Raw genomic sequence first — 27,279 nt, 5'->3', positions numbered from 1 at the left:
CATTAGAACATTCAATACTTTGCATCAATTAACAACTAGTATGTGAAGTTATAATAATAATTCTATAAAGAAAAATATCACTGTGGAAATTAATTTCAATGTCCTCAAACGTATGTATTTGAAATTTACTTGTCTATGTATCTTTGTTTAGATCTCGTATGATGGAGAACTGGTAGACAGCCCTGTGTGCATTTGAAAGAAAAGAAAAAACTCGGCCAGCAGGACTTGTGCAGGTGACAATGTAAGAGCATGAAGAACCACTCTGAAGGAATGCTTACAAGTTTTTATTCAAATTTAGGCAAAGACACGCCAATGCAGAAATGTACTGTCACTCCAAGACACTGCTTTTAGAAGACTGAACAGAAAATGTTCTTAATGTTTGTGCTAAAGTTTCTTCTCTGGTGAAGAAAAAAAAAGGAAGAAGGTAGGAAAAGCTATTGATTTGTCCAAGTGTCATTCAGAATACACATTTTTTGTCAAGATTTGACAGCTGAGGGGTTGTTATGAAGAAAGCTTCAAACAAAACATTTTTTAAAGAAAAAATAATAATATAACAGCTGTTCTACCTCTGCTCCCTGAAAAGGTGACAGAAAATAAACCCTTTATCAACAGTCATTTGTCCAGGTTACATCGAGGTGCCAACCCTACCCACCTGAGGTAGAAAGGGGGCTCCTGTTGGTTCATGTCATCAGCACTTTCCCTCTCACGGACAGAACAGAGCACATGGGAGTCAAATCATGAAGGGACAGGCTCGAATACTATCATGGTGAATTACAAAGAAAAAGCCTGCATCATGTGGTAATAAAGAACTCCTGAAATACAGTTAGCAAAGTAAACATGAATTTGACACCCCCCCAATTCTTATGAAAATAAAATTTAATTAAAGAAAATATAATTTAAAGATATAAAAAATGCTACCATAACATGCTGCTTTTTTTATTTCTTAATGAAACTGACGTGAATTTTTTTAATATTTAAACTTCACTAATTATATACACTCCATAAACCTAAAGTAATTAAATAATTATAAAGTGTTTCATAGAAAATCACTATAAAGACACACGTACATTCTTCTGGAAGTGTTAATTATATCTCAATTTTTTAAGTGATAACGCTTTATCTACTTCCTTAACAAATAATGGACATAATCAACAGATTATATTCTGTTTCTGTATGTTGTATGGATACACTGTGAATTCAAACTCATCAGCTGGGGGATGAAGGACAAAAAAATTTAGATTATATGATGAAGTTCCTACGACCAATGAGGACTCGAATCCAATCCAAAGCTTCCTTCCACTATCTTGTCAAATGAATTACAAATAGATTCTAAGCTCTTGTTCCACATAGGCATGTACCTACTACTACTCGCAGAGGAAAGATACCACGTGACCACATGACAGCAGTGTCTATGCACTGTGTAGCTTTCAGAACCTGCACAAGTAGGAAGCAAAGCGCCTGACTCTTAAACTTGGGTTAAAATGTATTCGCACACTTCTATGTACACACTTTAGATCTTGAAAATGTAACACCTTCTCAAAATAAATGTATGTATATGTATTATCTGTGGTTTTTACATACTGCTTCTCTCCCCAGCTCCCACCAGTCTATGAACCTTGCAAACTATTTGAAAAAGCACACATGGATCTACATGACTGTCTACTGTTCCACTAAAGGCCTGTACATGATTCACACTTCACTTCCCCCAGGATGATATTGAACTGCTTCCAGGTTTTAACTCTATTACTTCAATGAGGTATTTACCTATTATTTTTTTATAGTGTTAATAATGGCAACAACAAAATGGGAGTATTTACATATAAAAAGTCTAGAATAAAATATGAAAAAGTGGTTATTTCTTCAAGACAGAGAATTATAGAGAACTTTCATTTTTAACTATGCAAATTTCTATGACATCTCAATTTTTTAAGTTGGTACGTTAATAATTAGTGCTATTTGTTAATTCAAGCCTTATGTGTGACATACGATATTCATCACTACCTATATAGCATTTTAATATAGAGTAATGGGCAATTGAATTTTCAATCTTAAACATATTCATTTAGAGATTTAGATATTCCTAGGGAATCCTCAGAAACTAATTTCCATATGTTGAAAAAACAAAGTTCATGCAACAATAATTCTTTAAAGACATGAACAATTTAGGGCTCTACCAACCACAATTCCAAAGCAAAAGAGCCAAGAGTCTATGTTCAGAATATTTAGAGTTCTGCCATACAAAGAAAAGTAATTTTGCTATTATTGTTTTTGTTGTTGTTTTGTTTTAAATCACCAGTTAAGAGCATTTGCTGTTCTTGCAGAGGACCCACAAGGTGACTCACAACTGTCTCTACTTTCAGTTCTGGAGAATCTAATGCTCTGTTGTGACCTCTACGGGTACCAGGAACACAGAAAGTGCAGACCTACATGCAAGCAAGGCACTCATCCACATGAAATAAACTAACTAAGTCCTCCTTAGGCATGCTGCACATCACAAGACCAAGCCAATCTTCTGAATTCCACGGGACTCACCGTCTCTGGTGTTCTGACTCCTTTTTGGCTTGCTCCAATGCCAGCTCCTCAGCTACTCTTCTTTTCAATTCTTCATCAGAAACTACAATTAACACAAAAGCAGAAGGAGATAAAGCAAGTAGTTTGTTAAAACAAAAACAAGAAGAGATGGCTAAGCTGCATCTCAAAGGGCAAAATTTTGCCAGGTGGTCAGTGCCTCCTTGGAATTCCCTAAGCACTGTAGAAAGGGCCAATTAGTACACTTTGAGAGTAATTGAATCAAGAGTCCCCTGGTGACTTAGAAATTTCCACACCTGCCAAAATTTATAATAAACTCAAGGAACTGCTTACTGCTTAAGTAGGGTCTAAGCCATTAAGTGAAGGTCTTTAAAATGATGTCTTAACATTAAAGTCTGACAATATCTGTAAAAGGAGGTCAGACTGTCAAGTACTTTAGGGATGAAAGTGATGCTAAAAGCTTCTCAATTCAATAATTAAATAATTAACACAAATATTAATTACAGAGCATAGAATATTTGTATTTATATTTATTTTTCCATAATTTATGAAAAGGGTATTTATGATTAATGCATATTTAGAAACCATATTTTCTGGGATATGTGTCATTCAAATCAAGTGCCAACACCTGGAGAGAAACACGAAACAGTACTGAGCACACAGCTGGAGCTTCCTAAGTACCTGGAGACTTCACTGCAACATCTGGCCTTTCCAATTAAAAGACTGTATACAATATGTCTTGTAAAGATTCTTACAGCTACAACAGTAAATAATGGACAAGTTTTACAGACTACTCTAAGAGCTTTTCATAAGAAATAAGTAAAAACCATCTCTTTCTCATTAGAAAACTACTAACTAAAATTATTAACAGAAAGCACCAGAGCCATTGGTAGGATTTTAAAAAAACAGAGAACCTAATGTTAGTCCTAATAGTTCCACTTCTTAGCTGGAAGATCAGACAATCTGTATACATTATTTGGTGACCCAGACATAAGAAATATGCACCTTCTCTCAGACATATGTAAAAACTTACTTACAATATGGAACAAAAAAACGTTTTTAAAATATGGAACTGACCCTAAGTAATATCCATCCATGATGGTACACAAAAGGTTTGAAGGCTGTTTTCCCTCAGTTACAAACTGTATGGAAGCAATGAGAGCATCAAAGAACATCATCAAGGAATGGAAAGAGGAGTCCCAGAATGAGGGTGGGGGCTTAGCCAATCAGAGCTTACAAGGAGACTTGTAGCTAGAGACTTAATATATAAATAGCTCGTATCCAAATGAGAAAATATAATACCAATAAAGGCAATAAAGAATATAAATAGGCATTGTTTAAAAGAAGATAAGCACAAGGCAAAAGCAAACAGGAAACTGTTCAACATCAGTCACTGGGAATATGCAAGCCAAAACCACAATGAAACGCCACTTGATACATAATGATGCACAGATTCGCTGCAATCAAAAAGGCAAAGAGTGAGAAGTAGTGAAGACAGAAACCCAACCCTCATACATTACTGGTGGGGACATAAATGGCATCACTAGGGAGTGTAAATGACACCTCTGCCAGGATAAACAAGTTGGCAGTTTCCCAAAACCCTAAATGTGATCCAAGAGTTGAGCTCTCAGGTACTGCATATGCTCAAGAGAACTGAAAGTATTTACTCATACAAAAACCTGTTTATGAAAATGTGTAATGTAATTATTTATAATAGCCCAAGGGGAGACAATCTAAATGCATATCAGCTAATAAACAGGTAACCAAAATATAGCCCATCCATTCATGTAATTATATAAAAAGGAATGAAGTCCTGGTATGTATGGGAAGGAACTCAGGGACAAAAGGTTAGATATTGTTACGGACTGTATGCTTCTCGCTTTAGTGTGCCCAGGAATGCTAGTATGCTGAGTGGTGGCTGCCTGGATGAAGAAAGTGGGGAATGAGAAAGACAGCAGGTTATCTTCCACTGTTCTTGGTGATGGTGATACGTGTGGATGTGTGTACACATACATGCACCTTTTGGTGTCTTCTCTCCATTGGTTGGTTGGTTGGTTGGTTGGTTGGTTGGTTTGGTTTGGTTATGTGTTTGGGGTGAGGTGGTGTATACTAGTTACTCTTGGGTTTTTTAAAACAGATCATTACTATGATGGCCAAGCTGGTCTCAAATTCACAATCCTGGTGCCTTACTTTGTAAGACTGAAACTGTTCTAAATTATAATACTTGATGGTTCCACACAATGCTATAAGTAAACTAAAAACGACTGGACTGCTCACTTTAACTGATAAATAATCCCAGTAAGGAGTAAGTAACATAAAACATGAGCACGCACAGGGACAGCAGCGTCCTGGCTAACCCCACACGCCAGAGAAGCGACGATGGGCCCATGCAGCAGCTTCCTTGTGAGGTTGCTCTCTAAGGGTCTTTCCCAACGCTGGGCTGTTTCTGTTCTGATTCCCTCTCTCTTGGAGTGATGCCATGAAAAAGACAGCCTTGATTTTGAAAATGTCAAAAGTTGTAGGAAGCCGTGGTCAGTGGTTCCATTCCAAGATGGCGCTGGCCTCCTGTCTTCCCACTGGTAAACAATTAACTGCGCAGCTGCAAAGGCAGAAAACCCGCCAAAGTCACTGGCCAATCCCGAGGCGTAATATTGGGTGATGAGTGAACAGTCAATCAGAAGTGAACACGTCACTCTAGGATGTATCTAAGTGGTGCTGCTTCCGGCTCTTTCCGTCTTTCCGCTTTACTGTTACAAGAAGTAAAATCCTCGTCTGCAGTGATACCCGATTATTGTCTCTCGTGTCCTTATTCGCGGGCAAAAAGGGGCTTGGGAGGTGCGCGCAACAAAAAGTCACACGCAAACCAGAAAATTGTGTTACAACAACCAATGACTCTTGCATCCAGGTAAATCTTAAGGTTGTGTTTTCTTAAGGTTTTTAAATAATAAAAGTAACAACAGAGAAACTGCAAACAGCAATAGCTCCAAAACGAAGTCTGATTAAGTCTGTTTTTCTATAAGCTAGACTTTGGATAATTAATCTCTCACTTTTGACTCCCTCATCCAATTACAAGCCTTGTGGATGAACCTGGCAGACCTGCAGCTCTAAACTCTGCACCATACAGGGTATCAACATGGGCAACTTCTGAGAAAAGCTCTCAGTGTGAGACAACCCCCTCAGGTTGGACATGGCTCCACTAGAAACACACATAATTAGTATTACCTGATCAAAACCTATCCTGAAGTCTGGCAGACCAGGGTAAGCAACAGGTTGTCAATCTGCAGCCACATCTTTGAGTTCAAATCACAGTAGAACAGTTTGTCTCAGGTCAGATTCACTCGGCTTCTCTATCAACACTCACTCAACTGGTCAAATAAAACTAGGCCTCTGGAAGACCTCAGTAGGTTACGCCTAAATATGAGTCACTGAGATCAGTTTTCCATGTAAGCTGAGAAAAGGCTCGTGTCTTTTTGGTTTGTTAGGTTATTTTTCTAAATTATTGAGGTCTAACAGGGAAAAAATTAAAAAAAAAAAGTATATACTCAATGTGATTATTTAATATCATACAAATTATGTAATGACTACTATAATCACATTAATGCATTTGCCACCAGTTTATCATGGGTGTATTGTTGGGTCTTATCAAATCTTAAGTACAAATTAAAATACGTAAAATAAAGTCACCATGCTGCATATTCTGTCTGTCCAGAGCTTCCTCACCCAGAGCTGAAAGTCAGCAACCTACATCCAGCATCGCTCTGCTCTCCATGCCACACATGCGCTCTCTCGCTCTCTCTCTCTCTCTCTCTCTCTCTCTCTCTCTGCATCTGTGGGCCCAACTTCTCAGGTTCCATGGTAAGGGAGTCTTATTAGAGCATGCAGCATGTCTTTCTGCATCTGGCTCCTTTCACTTAGTGCCATGACACATCCTGGTAGCTCATTTCCTGTCTGTGACACTAGAGCTTCCTACCAGGGAAAGGCCCAAGCAAGAAGTAATGTGATCACCTGGGACAAAAAGGAAATGGCATTACCAAATAGCGACCGGGTGGGTGGATGACAACAAGGCCATGCAGGTAAGACTGCAGGCACAGTGCTGTGGAGAGGGGAGGGAATGCAGACTGGAGGGTGGCTATTTCTTTCCCAATACTCTCTGCCTGTCCTAGTCAGCCCCCAAGCCTGTGATAAGGCTAGAAGCAAGAACAAATGGATTACAGGTAGCATAAAATAGGCATGCCACAAGGGGTCAGGGAAATGTAAACAGGAAAGTACCAGCAGGAGAGAGAGAGAGAGAGAGAGAGAGAGAGAGAGAGAGAGAGAGAGAGAGAGAGAGAACAGAGAGACAGAGAGAGAGAGAGGGCAAAAAAGCTCTAGAAGGCATGCCCAAATGGTGGGCTGGGTAACAGCCTTTCTGGTAGGTGAAAGGAAAAAACACGGCTATATAATGCCCTAACTATTTCCAAGAAATGGGAGGGAAAAAAATCATAACTTTTGGTCTCAAGGTCACAACAGGAAAAGTAATTACCTAAGCTAGCATCCAGATTTTAAACTGACAAAAGATAACTCATGACCTAGCACAAAGAATTTAGAATCTACAGTAGCAGATCAAAGCACAGGCAGAAAATGAGCAGTGTGGTAATGGCTCCTGAGCAAACCTAAGCTTCATGTTATTTGTTTTTAAATCAATAGAATACAGAAAGCAACAATGTATTTCTTCTGATAGGTCAGATCCAAGCGCCCAGGAGAAAAAGATACAGCACTCAGAGCCCGCTATTTAAAATGGCCTTTCTGGAAACTTCTCCAACTCTCTGGATCTGAACATTTTCTCAACTACAACTGTTATTAAACTAAAAGGTCAGGGTTTCAGGACCAGCTGTTCTGAGAAGCTGAGGAAAGGCAACTTCGCCCATTAGTGCTGGGAGTTTCCAAGCAGACCTTTAGGAACTGATAAGGTTTGAGAGATGAGAAGTCTGAGAATTGCTCAGGCCATCTAAAGAAGACTTGCCACAGAAATCTGCATATGCCATTTCAAGTTCAGTGAGTATCGCTGGCCCTGTGGCTTTCCCATGCATACACACATTCCCTTTGAACGTTATGGCTTAAAGATGTTTTCTTCAAATACATGTTCCCCATACCTTGGAAAAGTCTAAAAAAAAAATCACTGAAAGTTCTCCATACTGAATATGTTTTGATGAACACTAACATGTTCTGTCATATAGTTATAGAAAATAGGACACAACATAAAGTGTAAAAATAAATAAATAATTTTTTTAAAAAAGCTAAGAACTGCTGCTGCTTGATTATATCAAGTACTTTAAACCTCTTACCTGAAAATAATTCTTGATTAAAAACAGCTCATGATTCCTAACAAACTTTTATTTGCTCACTTGTTTTAAATAAAAAGGAGTTTGGGATAGCTGAAATAGTTTTTTGGAAATCCTATAATTCTCTCCTCATCCAAATATCTAAACTATAAATATGTATTTAAGACCAAGTAAGACTCTCCAAGATGGCTAACCTCATCATACTCAATTCTGAGCAGTCTTAGAATTGTGAGTGCCGTGGTCACAACCCTCAGAGAAGTAGAGTGCACATTCGATTCAGCTCTTCTATACCATCTGATGTTAGGGTCCAAGAACTGCTGAGGGAAGACCCCAGACTCAAATAATATGCAAAGGCAAAGACCTTTTACTCTGCAGCAATTACCAACATGCAGAAGTCAACCATTCATCAAAATGGCAACAGCACAAGGGGCTCAGAGACATCCTTTAAGCAGGGCTAGAGAAATTTTCCAGAAGGGTTAGGTAACCTCTAATGTGATTGGTAGGAGCGATGTAGTGACATTAGTACAATTTTGATTGGTTGCTAAATTAGTTTCATTATATACGGTGATACCTCGAAGAGTTTTGGAAATAGCTCAGTTCTGGCTTTGTCACCTCCTCCAGCTGCTGTTCCAGGAGCTGAGTCAGCTCCAGATTTATCCTACCTCAGTCAGGGCCATCGCTGACTAGAGGCCCATGTGCCACTGGCTCCTTCTGAGAAGCTCAGTATGCTTCCTGGAGTATTGAAATTTTTCTTCCCAAGGTTTTAGGACCTCTCAGTGGCTCATGGCTGACTCTGTTACAGAGGCACTGCTGACACCAGGGGGCAGCAGTGAGGACACCTTTACAGAGGACAACAAATCCCTGAGCTGTGAACAGAAACACTCATCATCTACAGGAAAACACAATTCCAGACTTACAAAAGCATCTCAAGGGACAAACCACCTTCCTATGCAACTTCTCCTGCCTTTGTGGTTTCTTTGCCTAATCCTCGCACATCAGTTACAGTATTTCTTTTGAGGGTTGGGGGAGTGAGATAGGGTTTCTCTGCAGCTCTGGCTGTCCTGGAACTTGCTTTGTAGACCAGGTTGGCCTCAAACTCATAGAGATCTGCCTGCCTGTCTCCCAAGTACTGGGATTAAAGAAATGTGACACCACTGCCCGGCTTGATTTTTTTTTCAGGGGGGGAGGGGAGGGAGAGTGGAGGTAGGGGGGAGTGTTGAGGTAGTAAGGAAACAATAATTCTTACTCTCTAATGAATTACTTAATAAAAACTAAAATTTACTACTTAGAAAACAAACACCAGTTCCTTTGGGATCACCCCTGAACTGAACCTCCCTTTGGGCCATTAGTTTAGAGATAAACACCATGTCCAGTCATAAAAAAAATAAATAAGTAAATAAAAATCTTATTATTTTCTGTGCTAAACTCTGAGAGAAATTATGAAGCCATACTATATGGAGAAAATGTGTTACTGTTTAACACAAGCAGATTTTAGAGGATTCTGCCGTCTCTGGATTTAGACACTTGAGCTACAGCCTGCAGCAAAAGATACACTCAAATTACATTTCCAACTCCACAGAAACACTCATTAATCGTAAGATGGCAATAAATTCATTAATATGAAGAGAACTTATTTTTCAAAGCACTAATGGAAGCATCCATGCAATCAATGAAATACAACACAGAACATTACAGCTAAAACAGCCCCGCATGGGCTGCAGCCTAAATCTTGTCCTCGGCTGCATCTCCTAACAGGTGCAGGCTTTGATGACTAGGATAGATCTCAGGGGTAAATAAATATGTAACAGTTTGTCATTTGTCACACATTCTACCTGGAAGACAAACTTATTTAAACACACAAAAAATACACATCCAAAAATAATATGTTCTGGCAACAATTAACGTCACAATGCAATGTCCTGTTACAGGAAATATACCTTAAAACTGCTTCAACAATCTGCAACCTGTCTACATGCCCAACAGGGTAACTGTTCGTACTAACACATTAAAGCTAGTGAGGATAAAATGAAAGTTCCTAACTGCACATTCATAATCAAAAATATTATATCAGAAGACACAGTGTCACAAAGAGTTTGGCAACCTAAACATTTAGGTGCCAAGTTAATAGTCTATTTTGTAGTGTCATTCCTTCAACAGGATTTATACACCTTTGTAAACTTCTAGTTTGAATGGCATAATATGCAAATAATCCCCATTTCATTGCTTGCTTCGCGATAAGCACTCACAAACCAGATCCACATTCCATTCTTTGTGAAAACACACATCAATACTGGGCTGCAGAAACTGAATAGCAATAGATAAGTTTGTAATTCATAGCCTACAGTTTCCACATTCATAAGCAGACAATTTGTAAAACCAGTATTGAGAAGCAGATACATCTAGTATTTCATGTCTTAATATCCTGAATAATAGTTGCAAGATCTCACAAAGCCTCTAGGAAAATAAGATCTATAATTTAAATTAAAAAATAATAATTACCCCTGGATATTGTTTTTTGATGCATAGCTTAATTTTTGTTTGTTTCAAAAATGGATATATTTTGTTCACTGGGGATACAAATATAAATTAAACAGTGTTAACTCTCCAATCCCAAATGAAGTACAAAAAAACACACAGACCCTGTTTCCATTTAATTCAAATAATCTCCAGTTTACTTGTTCAGAACAAGAGCAAGCTAGGAATCAAAGTCTGGTCATAGCTTTCCCTAGCTTTGACTTTGTACAGAGCCTTCCATTGCTTCAGGCCACAGCTGTGGCACCTGTAAAATAAGGACCCAAACCATCAAGTTTCCAATACCTTTCCCTCCTCTGTAACCACGGTAAACAGAAGACAGATGAACTGAATTCCAGCTTGAGCCTCCATGTGCTCTAGAAAGCTCGCTGAAATGAACATAAAAGAACAAAGTGGTCTATCACAGGCAACAACATGCTGCCAGTTGTTCTACTTAAAGTGACATGTCATTCATTCACGGAAATCATCTCTCAGGTACCAAACCAGCAAAATATGGGATTTAAGATGAGAGAGAGAGAGAGAGAGAGAGAGAGAGAGAGAACATGAAACAAAATTGCAGGCACACATCTACAGACTGGTTTGTGGAATTGAACATCCATCTCAATGAAAAGCAAAGCACACAGGCATTGTGTGGAGAAAACTATGGATCTCTCTCAAAATACTTCCAAACAAATCCCAGCATGCCAACTATCCATACTAAGTTTCTGTTCTGAACCCTCCCTTATGGAAAATCCAGAATTCTCCAAAACCACCAACACCTTGCTATTCACAAAGGAGGACAGGTATTCAGTAAGTTTTAGTGTACTGGCTAAAACCTTTCTGTTTCAATGTTTGCTCCCTGTTTTCTGCTCACTGATGGAGTTAACATTAGTTGATCTCACTCACTCCCCCAAATCAAGGGCCACTTGGAATATCTAACTAGGGAAATAAATTCCCTACAGAATGCATCTATTTCAGCTCAATCCCATGCTCAGGTTTAAGAGATGAAGACATGAACCAGTCTCTTACCATTAAGGAGTTGATGATGAATAGGGCGAGGCTGTGTTGCTGGGCTTTCCTAGAAAGGAAACTTCCCAAGAAACGCTTTCACTGAGGAGGCAGGACCTGAGCAAGTCCTAATTAATACAAAAAGGAGAAGGAAAACAAAACCTGTTTGGAAGAAGGAAAAAAAAAAGGGGTGGGGGGTGTCTGCTGAACTGTGGGAGCTTTGGACACTAGTCGAGAAACCTGTGAGAGAACACTCAGAGGCCCGGCTCCAGATGTAAAACCTGGGAATAACAGAAGGAACAAAGTGCTAGCAGGCATTTTTATCTGACGAAGGAAGAGGAAGTATAAGACACTGAGTGCTTCTCAATGTGAGGCCCCTACACAGTAAAACCATTAGGGGACTATTAGAAACCTACAGAAGCAAAGCCTCATGAGATGGGGCCTAACTATGTGCACCCTGGTTCTGGTATGAATGAAGGTGGACAGCCACTGGCAGTGGAGACTAGCAGTGAAGGTGGAGTGGCTCTGGGATATAAAAAAAAAAAAAAACAAAAAAACCACCATTGCCTGAGATGGTAAGATGAAAGAGAAAGATGGCAGAGGCACAGAGAGCCAAGGAATTAATACCCATGATGGTCAATTAAGTAAAGAGGAGAGATCCTTGGAGAAACAAAGATAATGAGCTCGGTTTCAGACACATTCAACCAAAAGTAATGGAACGAGCACGACACGGAGCTGTAGGCAATTAGGTATCTGGACCTGAAACTCAGATCTTATGTGAGATGTGGGTGAAAATGCAGGTCTGAGAATGGTTACTGCAGATCTGAGCTCAGAGAATTCTCCCAGGATGGGGGCAAACATGTAAGAGAAGGGTAAAAGACTACGGAACAGAGTTAAAATTCATTGATGAGGGAGTGAAAGGCATCGTTAGAGACAAAGAATGGGATGGAAAGGATAAGAACCAAGATACAGCAAGTTGAAACACTCAACAGACTGCATCCCATGCGATTCCCATCGACTGGCAGCAGCCACCTGGAGTGCGATGTGATGCGGAGGAAGACTGTGAGGCCAAGTCCAGGCTCAGTGAATTAATGTCTGCCTTGGGCATTGGAGGAAGACCTGGCAGTGTGGTTTGCAAATCACTTCTCACTCTGAGGAGTGTGTGGAACTCGGGTCACATGTGCATTAGGACCCGGTGGGAGGAGAGATATAGAGGCAGCTATTACAGGCTTCTGGGCAACAGCTTTAGAAAGGAAACAAGAAAGGGTGGGAAATATAAACAAAAGATAATTCTGCAAATAGTGGAAATCTGTGCATCTTTGAAAGGCAGACATAATTAATAATATACTACTCAGCTATAAGATACTGTTGAATGCTAGTTATTATTTCTCAAAATAAATTCAGAGGAGTAACGTGTACTTACAGAGACTACACTGCTTGATGTACAGTAACACAGGCAATCAGCACTTATACACTATAAACCATTTCATACTGACTATCCTGGTGCAGGCTTCATAGCACTATTTCTTACAGGGTATTTGATAGCAGTGAAACAGAATGGGCAAGCCCATCATCACATGCTAAAACAAAATTTAACCAAGACAATGCCCTTACTTAAATAAATTGGTAAATAGAACATCAAATGCCATCCAGTACTTAACATCATAAATCATTCCTCGTTTTACTGTTATGAACTAGTATGTTTGCCAGTAATGTATGCATTTAATTAATCCTCATTATCTATTGCACACTTGTTAAATGCCTGAATTCCACTAAACTACTACTTAACTCTTTAAGTTCTGTCCAACACTAATAGTTTCTAATAGTGTTTACATTTATGTTTGTAGGCAATCAAAGTTCAAGAAAAGCAAAAGCCCCAAAAGTCTATAAATAAAATTTATCTTTCAATATTTTAAACCATGGAGAAAATCAACTAATATCTTAATTCACGACTATCACACCTCCTGTAAGGAAGACACGAGTCCTCCTGGTTCTATGTGCTGGACCACAGCAAGACAACAAAAACAACATAATGGTGTCTCCTGGAAAGTTTTTGGGTTTTTGTTTTGTTTTGTTTTTAAAGAAATTTACATTTTACACTCCCGCTTAACTCTTACTTTATTTGTGATAGTTCGACTATATTAAAATGTCAAGGCGGCATATTAGTGTATGCTTCATTAAGCCATAGTGCAATATCTCCATCTCTATTTTCTGTTTAATTCAGATTCTGATCATTAGATCAGCCTCTCAAGATCAGATTAAAAAAAACTACAGCTCTGTTGGTTTTTTCCTTCATCTAAAGTAACAAATCTCCACTTAACATTCAGAAAACACCACTGCAATGTATTCACAAGTACTTATAATCTTAAGAAAACAACAATGTCTGTGAAGCACTGTGGAAGCTCAGTGGCTCAGCAGATCATGGCTGATCTGTCTTTAAAACATGAGACTACAGTGGGATTTCAAGACCAAAGCATGGTCTTTCATTTAAAGGTAAGAATTTAGTTGCCCTTTTCCTAAAAGTAAAATACGTTATCCACAGTATAAATAGGCTGAAAAGATGATCACAGTAAAAGAAAAATTATTAATTATGGTGACACTCAAAATGACCCACAAATCTCCTTAATATCAATGTGAGATGGAGGAGAGATGTGAAATTTCTTCCTACTGCTAACAGACATGATTTTGTGTAACTTCACGTGTTGTGTAGGGTTTAGGAGTGTCAATCCTGTAGAACTGCAAGGACGATATGAAATAAACAAAAAAGGACTAAGGATGTGGTTCAATTGGTCTACTAGCAAACAGGAAGTCTTGGGTTCCAAATCCCAGCACCACATAAAATCAAGCTTAAGATGACACATTAAGTCCTAGTGCTCATGGGAGCTAGAGGGTCCAAAGTTCAAGGTCATCCTCAGTTATATAACAAGTCTGAGGTCAGTCTGAGCTCCCTGAAACACTGACTCAAAAAAGGAAAAGGAGAAGGGAATGTTACAAAGTAATGAAAAATGTCACCTCTGCTCAGTCCAGTCTTGTCGTTTGTTTGTTTGTTTGTTTGTTTGTTTGTTTTGAGCTGGGACTGAACCAGAGTCTTATAAATTCAAAGTTAAGTGCTCTACCACTACCCTCATCTCAACTTCCTGTTCCATTTCCTAGGCCAAAACAGTTTGTATTATGACTATGATCCTGAAGAATAATAGGTAAGTATCCAACACAAAATGTTAAGCAACATAATGTCCAAAGTATAAATTTTTTTAAAGGAACAAAAAAAATAAATAAAAACAACAAAAACAAAAAACAAAGATGAAATAATGAAACAATGAGATGTCACTATGTAAGCATTCAGCTACAGATACTCCAGAAGAGGTAGGGAAACCATCTGACTCTTGAGTTGATGTGTGAAATCAGCACAATGGCAAAAGCAATGGCTAGAGCTACCTGTAAGCTGTGTGTCTGAAAAACATAAGATACATTAAAACCATATAAAATACTTGGTTTACATAGTAAACAACTAGGCTCTAGCCTGGGTGAAGAGGTTTTGAATGGCATGAGCTCTGATGGCACAGTCAGAAGCTGGGGCACACAGTTCTTTAGGAACTATTCCAAGTACTGCCACTGAGCACCACCCCCAGTGTCACAACTCACACCTTACACACAGCAGTGCCCTGCCACCAAGAACGACTGCTCTCAACTAAAATATCCACGCTAATCAAAAATAAAACATAGCAACCTTTGATTCTTACGGTTTGCACAGCCACTAGTAGCCAACAAATATTCTAATAAAAATATAGGTAAGGGTGGAAAGTTGGCTCAGCTGGTAAGAGGAGCACGTTTGTTCTTGCAGAGAAACCAAGGTTGAGCCCAGTACCCAGAGTAGTTCACAGACACCTTTAACTCCGATCTCTGCAGCTTCCATATTTCGATGGCCTCCAAGGGCATCAAGTATGTACATGGTGTATAGACAAATATATAAAGGTTAAAAAAATACACATAAAATAAAATGTTAAAAAATGGAAAGATAAAATGGGAGATGACACTAAGATGTCCATGACCAAGATAATCTTCCTTCTGCTTCCTCTCGCGCCATACCAAAAAAAAAAAAAAAAAAAAAATGCCCAATTCCACTCACTGATTATTTTGAATTCTCTTACAGTATAACTACTACTAACTAATCAACTTGTCATTTGTTTCTTTCCTAATACCACAAGCTGTATCCTAAAAGGGCAATGGTAGCATTAGTAATTCAATGAAAATGGAAAAGATGGGGACAAATTACAGCCTAAAGACAGGCCCTGGTAGCTATAAAGGTATCACAAGAATGCAAAGAGCCAGGGAGATGTGCCAGACTGGTGCAATGCTTTCAGTACCAACCACAGGCATTCTCAGACTGCTGCCTTCCAGAACATTCACAGGCTTATTTTTTTTCTCATCCACATACTTTCCATCAAAACTAGCCATATCAAATAAATGTTAGCCAACTAAAACTAAATGCATCATAGATGATAATATCAGAATTCATACCAAACCCTTCAATGGAGCCATTCTATTTGATATCCAATGAAAATGAGAAAGGAAATTAACATTACTCACCTAAAATAACTGCTAATAATTCTGAGATTTCCTTCTGAAATTGTTTTTTCTAAACACCTAAAATAGTTAGCCTTCCTGGTAGCATATAATATAAAACTATAATAGATGGTATAAAGACGGCAAGAATGAGCATCATTCACACATATAGGAAATTTGAAAAGAAAGCACTTAGAATCCTTCTCAAGTAACTTTGGCAATCGGATCTAGTCTTTGAGAGTGTTATCAGGTCAAGTCCCTATGGGAACTGCACTAATAATTAGAATATTAACTGATTCTCTACAAATAATAATTTCCAACATACATGATAATTTCATAAAATAATTTGCTAAGTCATTTGAGATTTCCACTAAGGAGGGTTTCTTACAAAGTTTTGCCCAGCTCTCATCCCATGTCCCATCCCCCATCCAATTAAAATAAGTAAACAAATTTTCTCTAATTTTGTGACAAATTGTAAACGACATGTTTTAATACTTCTTGGTAGTTTTAACATATCACTTTCATAGCTTATAGAGAAATTAACAGGAAGAAGTTAATCTAATAATGCAATACATATAAAAGTCTATAAAAAAAAAAATAAGATGCTCAGCCTTACACTCAGGTGCCGCTGACACCTGGCTGTGAAACTCTAAGAGTATAAACAAGTAAAATACTCTCCAGTCATGCCAGCATTGGGGTTGCTGGGGACATACGAAATAAACACGAATTCACAACAGCTTTGACACCAGCTTAAACTGGGTAGAAAAACATGAACTTCATACACCAGATTTATTCCAATGGAAGAAACAGTTTTACAGAACAATGGTTTCTCCTGGTGCTATCCTTTGAGACTTAATTTATCTATAAGTTACCAATAAGTTTTCTCTTGAAAAGGAATGCAGCATGTATTCAAAGGTCAACGACAGACATCATCAAACTAACAATGAAACTCTTCTGACTGAAGAACCTCTGGCATTTGACTTTAAAAGTCCTGACTGGCTTTCTATATTATTACATTAAGCCAGTACTATATTTCACGGGAGGCTGTTTAAACCATGCATTTTTCTGAATGCCAACATGCTATGAATGGCAATTTTTTTAAACCCGTAGAAAAGATTATTTAAAAAGAATTCGTGCTGTGTCTTGGACGGGGATTTAGGCACCGGGTCCAATTACATTAGTATTTTAGTTTCTAATGGTCAATGCTCCCTTATTTATTGAAAACGAATTTGATTTGACAGTAATAAGAATTAATGTCACTCTCTTTCACTGCCTTTGAACAATGCTAAAGTCATAGACGATGATGAAAGATAAGGAGATGAAAGGGTAAAGTAAAATTGATGTTGATCAACCATTTCCTAAAATCTCATTTTCATGGCCAACCTGAGTGCCTACGAGACATCTCTCTAGGGAACATGAAGGCCAATGGCAAAGACCAAGATCGACACAACGAAGTAAGACTATAGATACTTTACACACAAAACAATGAAAACTCACTGAGCAAACTGAACACCAGCACACAGAGACACGGTCAGCTACAACAGTACAACTACATCATAAAACACTACGCTAATATTAAGAGACATGCTTTATATATAAAAACAATGTTCACAATTCATTGAGGTGGTCAAGACAGTAGGCTGAACATACTGCTTAGTCTCCTTTTTCTTTTTTTCTTTTGTATGTGTCTACCACTTACAAATGCACAAAAAAAAAAAAATCACAAAGAAAAGAACATACATACGCTAGGAATTATCCATGTGTTGAGAAAAAAAAGAATCATCTTTCTTTCTTCCTGGATACTTAATCCAAAAACACATTTGCACTTTCATGACAGTTCATGTTATATTTAAACGACACATTAATAAATTGGCAAATGAGGATGGAGAGATGGCTCAGCAGTTAAGAGTATTTACTGTTCCTGCGGAGGAGTCCGGTTCAGCTCCTAGCACTCACGTGGTAACTCCAGTTCCAAGGGATCTGACACCTGTTTTTGGCCTCCATCCATGAGCTTCAACATGAACACAGTACACATAGACTCATACAGGCTCACTCATAAACACATAAATAAATAAATATTTTTAAAATAGGAGAAATTATAAAAACACCTTATTAGGTTTACGCCAAGGCTGAAACAAGAAGATCACTAGAGCTAAAGCTGGAGCCCAGCCTAAACAATCTACCAATAAGATCTTATGTCTTAAAAAAAAATTACATGCATAACATTTTTATTTATCTACAATTTTTAGATTAAGTTTATAAATTTAAAACATTAAAAAATTTAAGGTGAAGATGAACTTTAAGAAGTCTTTATTGATTCAATCATGAGCATCAAATACACAAATTCCATCAGGTTAACTGAGAAATTCAAAGCATGTTTGTACCCACAAAGATAGCTGATATACTTAAGTGCCTAAAAGTGACTATCACAGAATCCAAGAAAACAAAATTACCAATTGGTTTGGCTTGATTTCGGTTGGTTTAGTTTGGTTTAGCTTCATTTGGCTTAGTTTGATATGATTTGGCTTGGTTGGTTTGGTTTCTCTTCTAACAATTTCTGGGGAGCACAAGTTGACAGCACACAACATACAGTCTTTGTCAACTGCTATCTAGAAGCACACATAAATGGCTATTTACTGAAGAGTTCCTCTATAATTGAAAATGATGAGAGTCAAGCATTGAAAGGGGATATTCAATGGCTATATTAAACATAGGCAGAAAATGGAGGGCTCTCGAAAAGCAAAAGATGGTCTCTTTTCACTCTAGATTTTCAAGTAGCATTTTATTTTTGTCTTCTACTTAGATATTTCAATTGGTAATACCAATCTTCACTGTACGATGAATGATGCATGTTACCAAGGAGAGCTGGTGAAAATTCTCAGCCACTGACTTAAGCAATCAGCTGAGGTAAAGCCAGTCAGATAAAGGAACAAAAGAAAACCAGACTGTATCTTCAGTATCTCACAACAAATACCCCACAATGTAACAGTGCAAAGCTCTATGGAGATATTCTTATACAGGAAAGAGTGCTTTCCTGTACAAAAGTCCTCACACTGGGGTGTTCTAAACCTTCTATAAGTTGCCCATTTTGACCAGGTGTGATGGTACACACCTTTAATGGAGTATTTAGGAGGCAGAGGCAGAGGCAGAGGCAGAGGCAGGCAGAGCTCTGTGACTTCCAGGCCAGCCTGAACTATACTGCAAGTCAGGGATATATACTGAGATCTTATCTCACAAAAAAAAAAAAAAAAAAAAAAAAAAAGCCACTTTGGCTGCGAAACAAACATACAGACTTGTTCTTTAGTCTACATAGACATATGCTTAAAACAAATATAAAAATAAAGCTTTACTATAAATTTAAACTACATTATATTCAGCCTTACAATTTTTGTGGCCACTAGCAAAATAGAACATTTAGTGCACTTTATGTGCTGACTGGATTTACACTTGGTAGCATCAAAATTTAGCTTTACTTCCTGAAACTGGAACCCGACAACTCCTCATAGGGGTTTACAGCCTAGAGTATCTCTAGTGAAAGCTATCATTTACCATACCAAACTTCATGTAGCTTAGTCCATGCACACACTATAATCAACTGGCTAAACTAGAAAGATTCTGAATATCTATTTGCGGGAATGATATCTCAAAAACAAATCATTGCTTTCCACAAAATTTTGAGACAGGATAGCAATGACAAATGACAAGACACAATAAGAGATAATAGCTTTATCTTGGTTTTAATCTCCATCTGATTTACTTGAATTTAAAGAAAAATCAAACTAAACTATTCATTGCTTACAGCAGCAGAGGCTCCTCCACCAGATACTGTTTATATGACTTTGGATATAAACTGAAAATGATGATACAGCAGGAGAAATGAAAATCCAAACAGAAATTTAAATGGGAAAAATGAAGTCTCTGTAACCAAATATTCCACCTAACTCTACTCTACATTGAAACGAGTGTTTCTCAGTGCTATCAACATTTCCAACACATAAACTATTGACAACAGCCTCTTGTACTCTCACTTGAAACCCCAAAGAAAATTATGAATGTCCAATAACAGTGTGAGGTGCTACGGTCCTCTAGTCCTTACTTTTGGTTGGGCACATGCTGTTCAAAATAGACTGCATCTTTTCAGCTTCACCCGAAATTGGTGACAGCCTGACAACCAGGCTCCAGGAAACAGAAGATGGATATCATGCCCACAGCTCCAAGACACCGCAGGCCCCAGGCCTGACCATAGCTGGACTCTACTCTGGATCATGCAGTGAGAGAAATAATCTGAGGCCTATGGAGCAATAAGGCACAAGGAAGCTGCAGGAAGGAATCAAGTACACAAAATGTTGGTATGAAACAAAGTACCTAATTAGTTTTTGCCCACTGTCACTCTGGTCTCTGAAGTGTATTCTCCCTCACACATCCTGCTATGATAGGGAAAATTCAAAGTCCTACTCCTCCGTTTTTGACCTAGAGGACTGGAAAGAGTCTCAAAAATAGGTGACTAGGAAAAAGAAACAGCTATATGACTATTTAGGCACACCCAGTGCACTTCAACTGGAAAAGACCCAAGAACAGAAGCCTATTCTGACCTCAGCAATTTCTCTCCTTTATTACTAGCTCTACCCAGCATATATAACAGAAAACTGGAAAATCAGTAAGGCACCTTGTTATTAAACACATGTGAAAGCCATTTTATTATTTCTAGAATGAAGGTCAGGAATCAGACTGCCCCCATTCAGCTAATGTAATTCTGAAACCACTGAGCCTTGCTCATGCCACTACCACAGAGCACAGGCTCTAGGACCAGACTCCTGACATATGCCATACTAGCCTCCCTGTGACTGTTTCCTCACCAGAGAAACAAGCATAGCCACCATGCAATAGGATTGTTGAGAAATATATCACCTGATTGATATCAATACCTAATCACATTACATTTTAAGTCCTATAAATATACATTATCCATCTTGGTTTCTTTTCCTGTTCCTGTAATAAAATACCCCAACAAAACCAACTGAAGGGAGAAAGGGTTTACTCTGGCTCACAGTTTGAGGTTACACTCTATCACAGTGGTGACGTCACAGGAGCCTGAGGAGCTGCCCTCATCACAGCCAGTCAGGAATCAGAATGCTAGTTGTATTTAGCACCTTGTCCTTTTACACAGTCCAGGATCCCTGCTCAGGAAAGGATCTCACCCACAGTTAGGATGGGTCTTCCCACATCAATTAACCTAATCAAGATCATCCCTCACAGGCATGCCCAGAGGTCAATCTCTGACAGAGGTGACAATCAATACTAGCCACCAATTATCCAAGATCTTATACAAATAACCCTCAAAGTTCACTCAGGGATTTACGTATTACACATCACTCTGACTCAGTTGCCTTTCCCACTCCAGTGATTTCGAGGCTACCCCCATCATGTATTTTCTATTAAGTGTTCTCCCAGACTATCAATCCACTAACTCTTTAAAAAAAAAAAAAAAAAAAAAAAAGTCCACTGTTTGAGGGCAAGCTAACTCTAAGTAAGAAAAATGTCTCAGTTACCAGAAAAGTTGCTGCCAACTTGAGTAGCTGACTCAGTACTCTGATATTTTTTCTTCTCTCTTCTCATGCAGCACCAAGAGGCCAGTGAAAATCTTCTTTATTCACAAGTTTTCCTTAATTGTAACTTCATTCAGCAGAATTTGAAATCTTAGGTCTGCAACACACTTCACTCTTTCCTTTCTCTGCCCACCTGTGACACACACAGATCTGTGTGTGGTTAGGAACCGTCCTGTGTAGGCTGTGCCCATCAGTAACTCACTTCTGATGTCTAGGGTCTGCAGCTAAACTCTGAGGATCACCAAAGACCAAAACAAACACCTGCACTAATTCAATGCTTCCATTGGTATGGTAACAAGTCCCCAAGGGAATTCCAACTATCAACTGAAAAGTAAACATCAGCTTGGGTCTGAGGCAGTCTGCTCGAAATCACGTCAGGTAAATTATGAATGCACTAGAGGGGACAGGGAGGGTAATGTTTTCAGAGTTTAACATAAAGTTCTGTAAGAAAATAATTATTCAAAGCATGCGTGCAATGACAGATTTACCACATTCTTAAGAAATGCAAATTATATCCAGAGGCCCTTTTTTTCCAATATAGCATGTCCAATTTTATAAAAGATGTAAATGGAGAGCTATAACCCACTTAAACATTTTTCTTAATAGCAAGCTTAGTTGGAATACATATTTTAAATGAGCAATAGTTATATTTTTATAATCTTAAAAATGCTTCTCTTAATCACCTTGTCATATTATTTTCAAGGTTCTCTCAAACTATCTATATTAGTCCATTTTTCATTGCCATAATGAAACACCTCAGGCAGGCTAACTTTGCAAAGAAAAGAGGTTTGGTTAGTTCAGTCTTGGAAGCTGAAAAATCTAAAACTGGGCAGCCCAAAGGGGTCCCTGTAGGGGCCCTAAGATGTAGATGGTATCACAGTGGCAGGCTAATAACTGGGAAGAGGTCACACCTCACAACTGGAAACAGAGATACTCTTGAGATCCCATGACACGTATTTAATCTTTTCCCTGGGCAGTTTCCCAATGGCATAAGGACCTCTGACTCCACCTATTAAAGGTTCCACCACCCCTCAACACCACCATACTATAGAGAGCAAGATCCCAATACAAAAGTCCTTTGAGGGTAAGTCAAACCGTATCTATAATTCTGTCCTGGGTTCCTCTATAAGTACCACAAGCACCATTGCTGTGTTATCTCCTGCTGCATGGAACAGACTTCAATAGCTTAAAGCCAAGAGAGCATCCTCTCCAGGTGCCTCCCCCACCAGCTGCCTCCAGACAACCACTCAAATCATCCTCACCTCAGCAAGAGGTCAGCAGCTTAGCATCCCTGTCAGGTAACAATCATCATTACAAATAACTGTGAAATAGCACAGGAACAGGCAAGATGCACACCTCATCCATTGTTACAGAAGCCTGACCCTTCCCAAGCTGGCTCTGGCTTCCTGATGTCAAAGGATCTGTCTGTCTTGTATGTGTTTCTACCATGAGGTCCTTACCTGAGCTGAGTTGATTGATGCACAGTATTGTGCCCTTCAACCTCCAGACCTGTGTGCTAAATACAGTTCTTTCTTGTAAAGTACGTATGTATATTCCATTGTAGTCACAAAAAATATATAATACTCTTTCTGCTTCTACTATTTCTTTTATGTTGACTTCACTTTTGATGATTACTTTTTCTATCTGTTAACCTTTCTTCCCTGGACTCTTATCAGGGAACTTATAAAATCTGAAAAATGAGCATTCATTCTATAGGGAATGTTTGAAAGAATACTGGCTTATTTAGGCTGGTACTCCCAACAGGGACTTAAATGACATTGTTTTGGAGAATACATGCTGTTAAAATCATTAATGGAGGGCATTTTAATTTCTACTAGCAATCTGCTAGCAGAGCAGTTACTGAAGTATTTTCCTTGCTTGTCTGTCGAGTTCTGTGATTGCTGGTGGAGATCTGACAGTGGCTGCAGCCCCTCTATTGCTGGTTGCACATGCTGTTACCTGCTGTGGTGATAGTCATTTTTTATTTGTAGTCATATAGTCATATAGTTTAATTTATGCTCATAATGGATTACTCATTAAAGTCTGGAAGTATATGGGACACTGATGTTGCAAATCAGGCTAATAAGCCTTACAACAGGGGTGATGGCTCTGAAAAGCATCATCAGGATGCTGTGCACTCTGCTGGTGAGAAGTCAGTTGCTAAAACCTCTCAGCACTTGGGGTACTTACTGTCTTAATGCTTAATGGTAAATGCAGACTGGTGCGGTGAATATGATGCTCAGCTTTGCATGTGGGGTATTGACTGGGAGTAAGAGTTACCTTACACTGAAAATTATTTGCAGTATCCAACACTGCCCTGATATCAAGGACTAAAATTAAACCGGTTAATTTCCTTAAGTGCAAAATTCAAGAATTCTAAGAATTAGGTCATGAGAATTTTGTCTATTTTTTAATGCCAAAACAAGCAAGCCAAGTTCATCCATGTTTTAAAATACAGTTAGCCCTCTATATTGAAAATATTTGGGAAAAAAATCTGTACATGTGCTTACTATACACAGGCCTGTCCTTTCTGTCAGTAGTACAGTATGACACTGTGTCCTCCATTCGTACTGTGTGACACCTAAATTGACAGACTGACAGAGAGATGACTTAACGTGTATATAGGAGGACATGTGTGTGATATGCAAATGAACTTAAGCACCCATGGGATCCTGGAGCCAACCCTCTGCAGTCCAAAGAAAGGACTCTACTGTTGGTCTCTAGCCAAACATAATCTCACTTTTCATTGTTTCTCATAATAAATACACATTGGCACATGGTAAGTATATCACAGTCTTAATATTATTGATTTAAAATCAGCTGTTATTTTATTTTCTTAAAGACAGGGTCTTGTGTCACTATTTAGCCTTACTTGCCCTGGAACTTGCTGTGTAGACTAGTTTGGTCTTGACCTCAGAGATAACCTGTCTGTATCTCCTGAGTGCTGGGATTAACAGTGTATGCACAATGCCCAGACAAAATCAGATTTGTTTTCAGCTTAAAATCAGTAATAATGTGACATAAATTGCAGATGGCATAAAATTACTGAAGAGTTTGTGAAGATTGTATTATTATGAAAAAGCAAATATTTCTTTCTAAAAGTGTTGAGAAATGTAGCCAGTTGTCTGTTGGAATGTGTGTCAGGAAAAAGAGCTGCCACTTCAGAGCTGTTGTGTGGAAACACGCTGGCCATCACTGACCCAAGAACAGAACAGGCAGAAGCTCGTGAGAATTACCTCAATTCCTTCCACGCCCACACCTTCAATGCTGTAACTACTTCCCATCAGGCTCCAACCCTTAAAGATTCTAGTCTCCCTTCCACATCACCACAATAGAGACAAATTTTCCATCCAACACATTAACCCCCTGATGACACACTCACAACCCTATTTAAATCACGGCAAGTACTATCTAACTTACAGGCCAAATTTAAACATACTGGTCTCAGATACTTTTCCCACCTTATAGGAAGCAAAAAAGTACAAGAAAAACTGACAGTCTTTGCAAGCTATCTGCAGTAGGTACAAGAGTGTTGCATGTTGGTAATAATTATAAAGAAAACCAATAAGGACATGGTTAGAGTAGAAGGAGAGATGTCCAGCATGAGATTGTACAGGGCCACCATCAGGCGGAATCCAGGAGGATGAACTAAAGGAGACACGCACATCCTTCACCCTCCTCTCTGAGTAGGAAGAGTAGCAGTGACGCAACACCTTCAAGTCTTCAGCTTTGAGCCAGTAAGCACCTGAACAATGCAAGACCACACACTTCCTGTATGCTGCAGGGCATGAGGAGTGTAGTGCAAGGGTGAAGTGCAGGCCTCCCATCAACCCCACCTGAGTTACTCAGTATCTGGAGCTACAGGTGAGGCAGACAGGCAGAATCAACAGAATGTAAGAAATAACTCAACTAATCCCAAACTAAGGGGAAAAAATGCTTTCCAGTATTTCCTGAGGTGGATGTTAGGTAAGAACAGAAGCGAGCACAATACACTTATGCTGTTGGACCTGACAACTGACAAGGTGGGGGTGGGGGCACTCAACACAAGGACACCACACCAAGAGACAAACCTTTTCAGTTCACCTGTTGTACAGCAAGCAGGCCATGGTGGCCCTCTTTGGCATTCTATTTCAGGGTCTGTCTCTGCCTTATCTACCGGTCATCAGAGATAGAGAAGGGAAACTCCCATGACAACCTGTCACCCTCATTTAAAAAACTGCCTGAGAGGAGCTGGAGTACAGACAATAAAGACTTTCTAATGAAAAAAGTGCTAAGCCCCAATATCACCATTTTACCTTTAGGGGAGCGAGAGGCAGAGAACTGACTAGAGTCTTAAGAAACACAAATAATTGAAAAGTGTAGGGTTAGCAATTTTAAATCAAAGTGAATTTTAATGTTTACCCTCAAGAATCAAACAGCATAGGTATGCCTAACTAACTATTCTTTTACTAATGAGACATGGCATGCTTAGCATTTAGTTTTCCATTTTACTTGACCTGGCTTTTATAAAGTGCATAACATGGTGCCAGGCCCAGTATGTGGCATAAACATATACACACATGAGATGCCATGACCTAACATGTCATTTCTTAACCCAGGAATCAAGAGGAAAAAATAAATGTGTCTTTATTTTGAAGTGACTTTTTTTTTTAAGTTTTTTAAGACAGTGTTATTCTATGTAGCCCCGACTTTGATGGAACTCACTTTGAAACCAGGCTGGCCTTGAACTCAGAGATTCTAAAGATGTGTACTACCACACCCTGCACTGGTGTGACTGGAGTGACTTTTTTAGCCTAGAAGCTGCCAAAGCATTTTTCTACTAGTCAAGTTAGTCTAAGCACAACATTCAAATTGGGAGGTAAAACAGATTTTCAAATAACTGATCTTTTAAAAATGTATGTGTGTATTTTCATCATTTTATTAACTATTTAAATTTTTATTTATAAAATCAAGCATACATATCACATATGTATGTAAAATGTGTAAATATATAAAACATATAAATGAATACTCAGAGATAAAAATGTACTTCAGATTGAGGGCAAAATTTTAAAAGTCCTCATTCAATAAAGGTTCATAGACATATATTAAAAAGTGTCTATTATAACTATTGATGACTAATAATAAATATACATAGTTGAAAACTCATTCATTTAAAAACATAGCTGTGTTATCAGGAGTCAATGAAGAAACAATTCTTACCTAGACAGATCAAGATGCAAGAAATCACAGAACTGACAGTCACCCCACCACTTAAGCTGGAGAAGCAAACTTAATGGAAAACAGCTCACTGATCAGAAGGTAGGGGAGAAGCATGCCCATCAGTAAGCAAACAGGACACTGCAGCCCAGACATTTGAGGCCTCAGGTGCCACCACTCTACTTTACAGAAACAAAACCCACAGTGACTCAAAACTGAACACAACGTCCAAGCTCTCCACAGCAACGCATGGCCTAACCTCTACTAGTCACTCAACACACAGGCTCTGACCTCTCTTTGGAAAGTGGCCTGACACTGAAAAAATAGCCCCTGCATATGTACAAAGTCCTCTCTCCTACCTGTTTAATAAGGTGAAAGATACTATGTTAACACTCTAGAAGTAAACAAAAATGAAACAGAAGTGAAATCATAAATAAAAAAACCAAAATGTATAAATTAATAAAATTAAATTAGTTCAACTCCTCATTTCCCAGTTCAGGTACACCAGTCCAGTACAAACTGCCTTTGTACCTCAGCAAGCG

At 38.6% G+C, this 27,279-nt stretch overlaps 1 protein-coding gene across 1 annotated transcript in view; it reads right to left on the bottom strand.

The window, feature by feature from the left end:
- Chchd3 (coiled-coil-helix-coiled-coil-helix domain containing 3) overlaps positions 1 to 27,279 on the bottom strand; it is a 243,877-nt gene that overhangs the window by 197,721 nt on the left and 18,877 nt on the right. The window contains exon 3 of the mRNA XM_034519731.2: positions 2,533 to 2,614. Coding sequence (XP_034375622.1) covers positions 2,533 to 2,614 — 82 coding nt within the window. The remainder of the gene's footprint in view (positions 1 to 2,532; positions 2,615 to 27,279) is intronic.

Source organism: Arvicanthis niloticus, chromosome 15 (genome assembly GCF_011762505.2).
Source record: "Arvicanthis niloticus isolate mArvNil1 chromosome 15, mArvNil1.pat.X, whole genome shotgun sequence".
Taxonomy (NCBI): Eukaryota; Metazoa; Chordata; class Mammalia; order Rodentia; family Muridae; genus Arvicanthis; species Arvicanthis niloticus.
The sequence above is the reverse complement of the archived record's forward strand: the minus strand, read 5'-3'. Positions and strand labels throughout refer to the sequence as shown.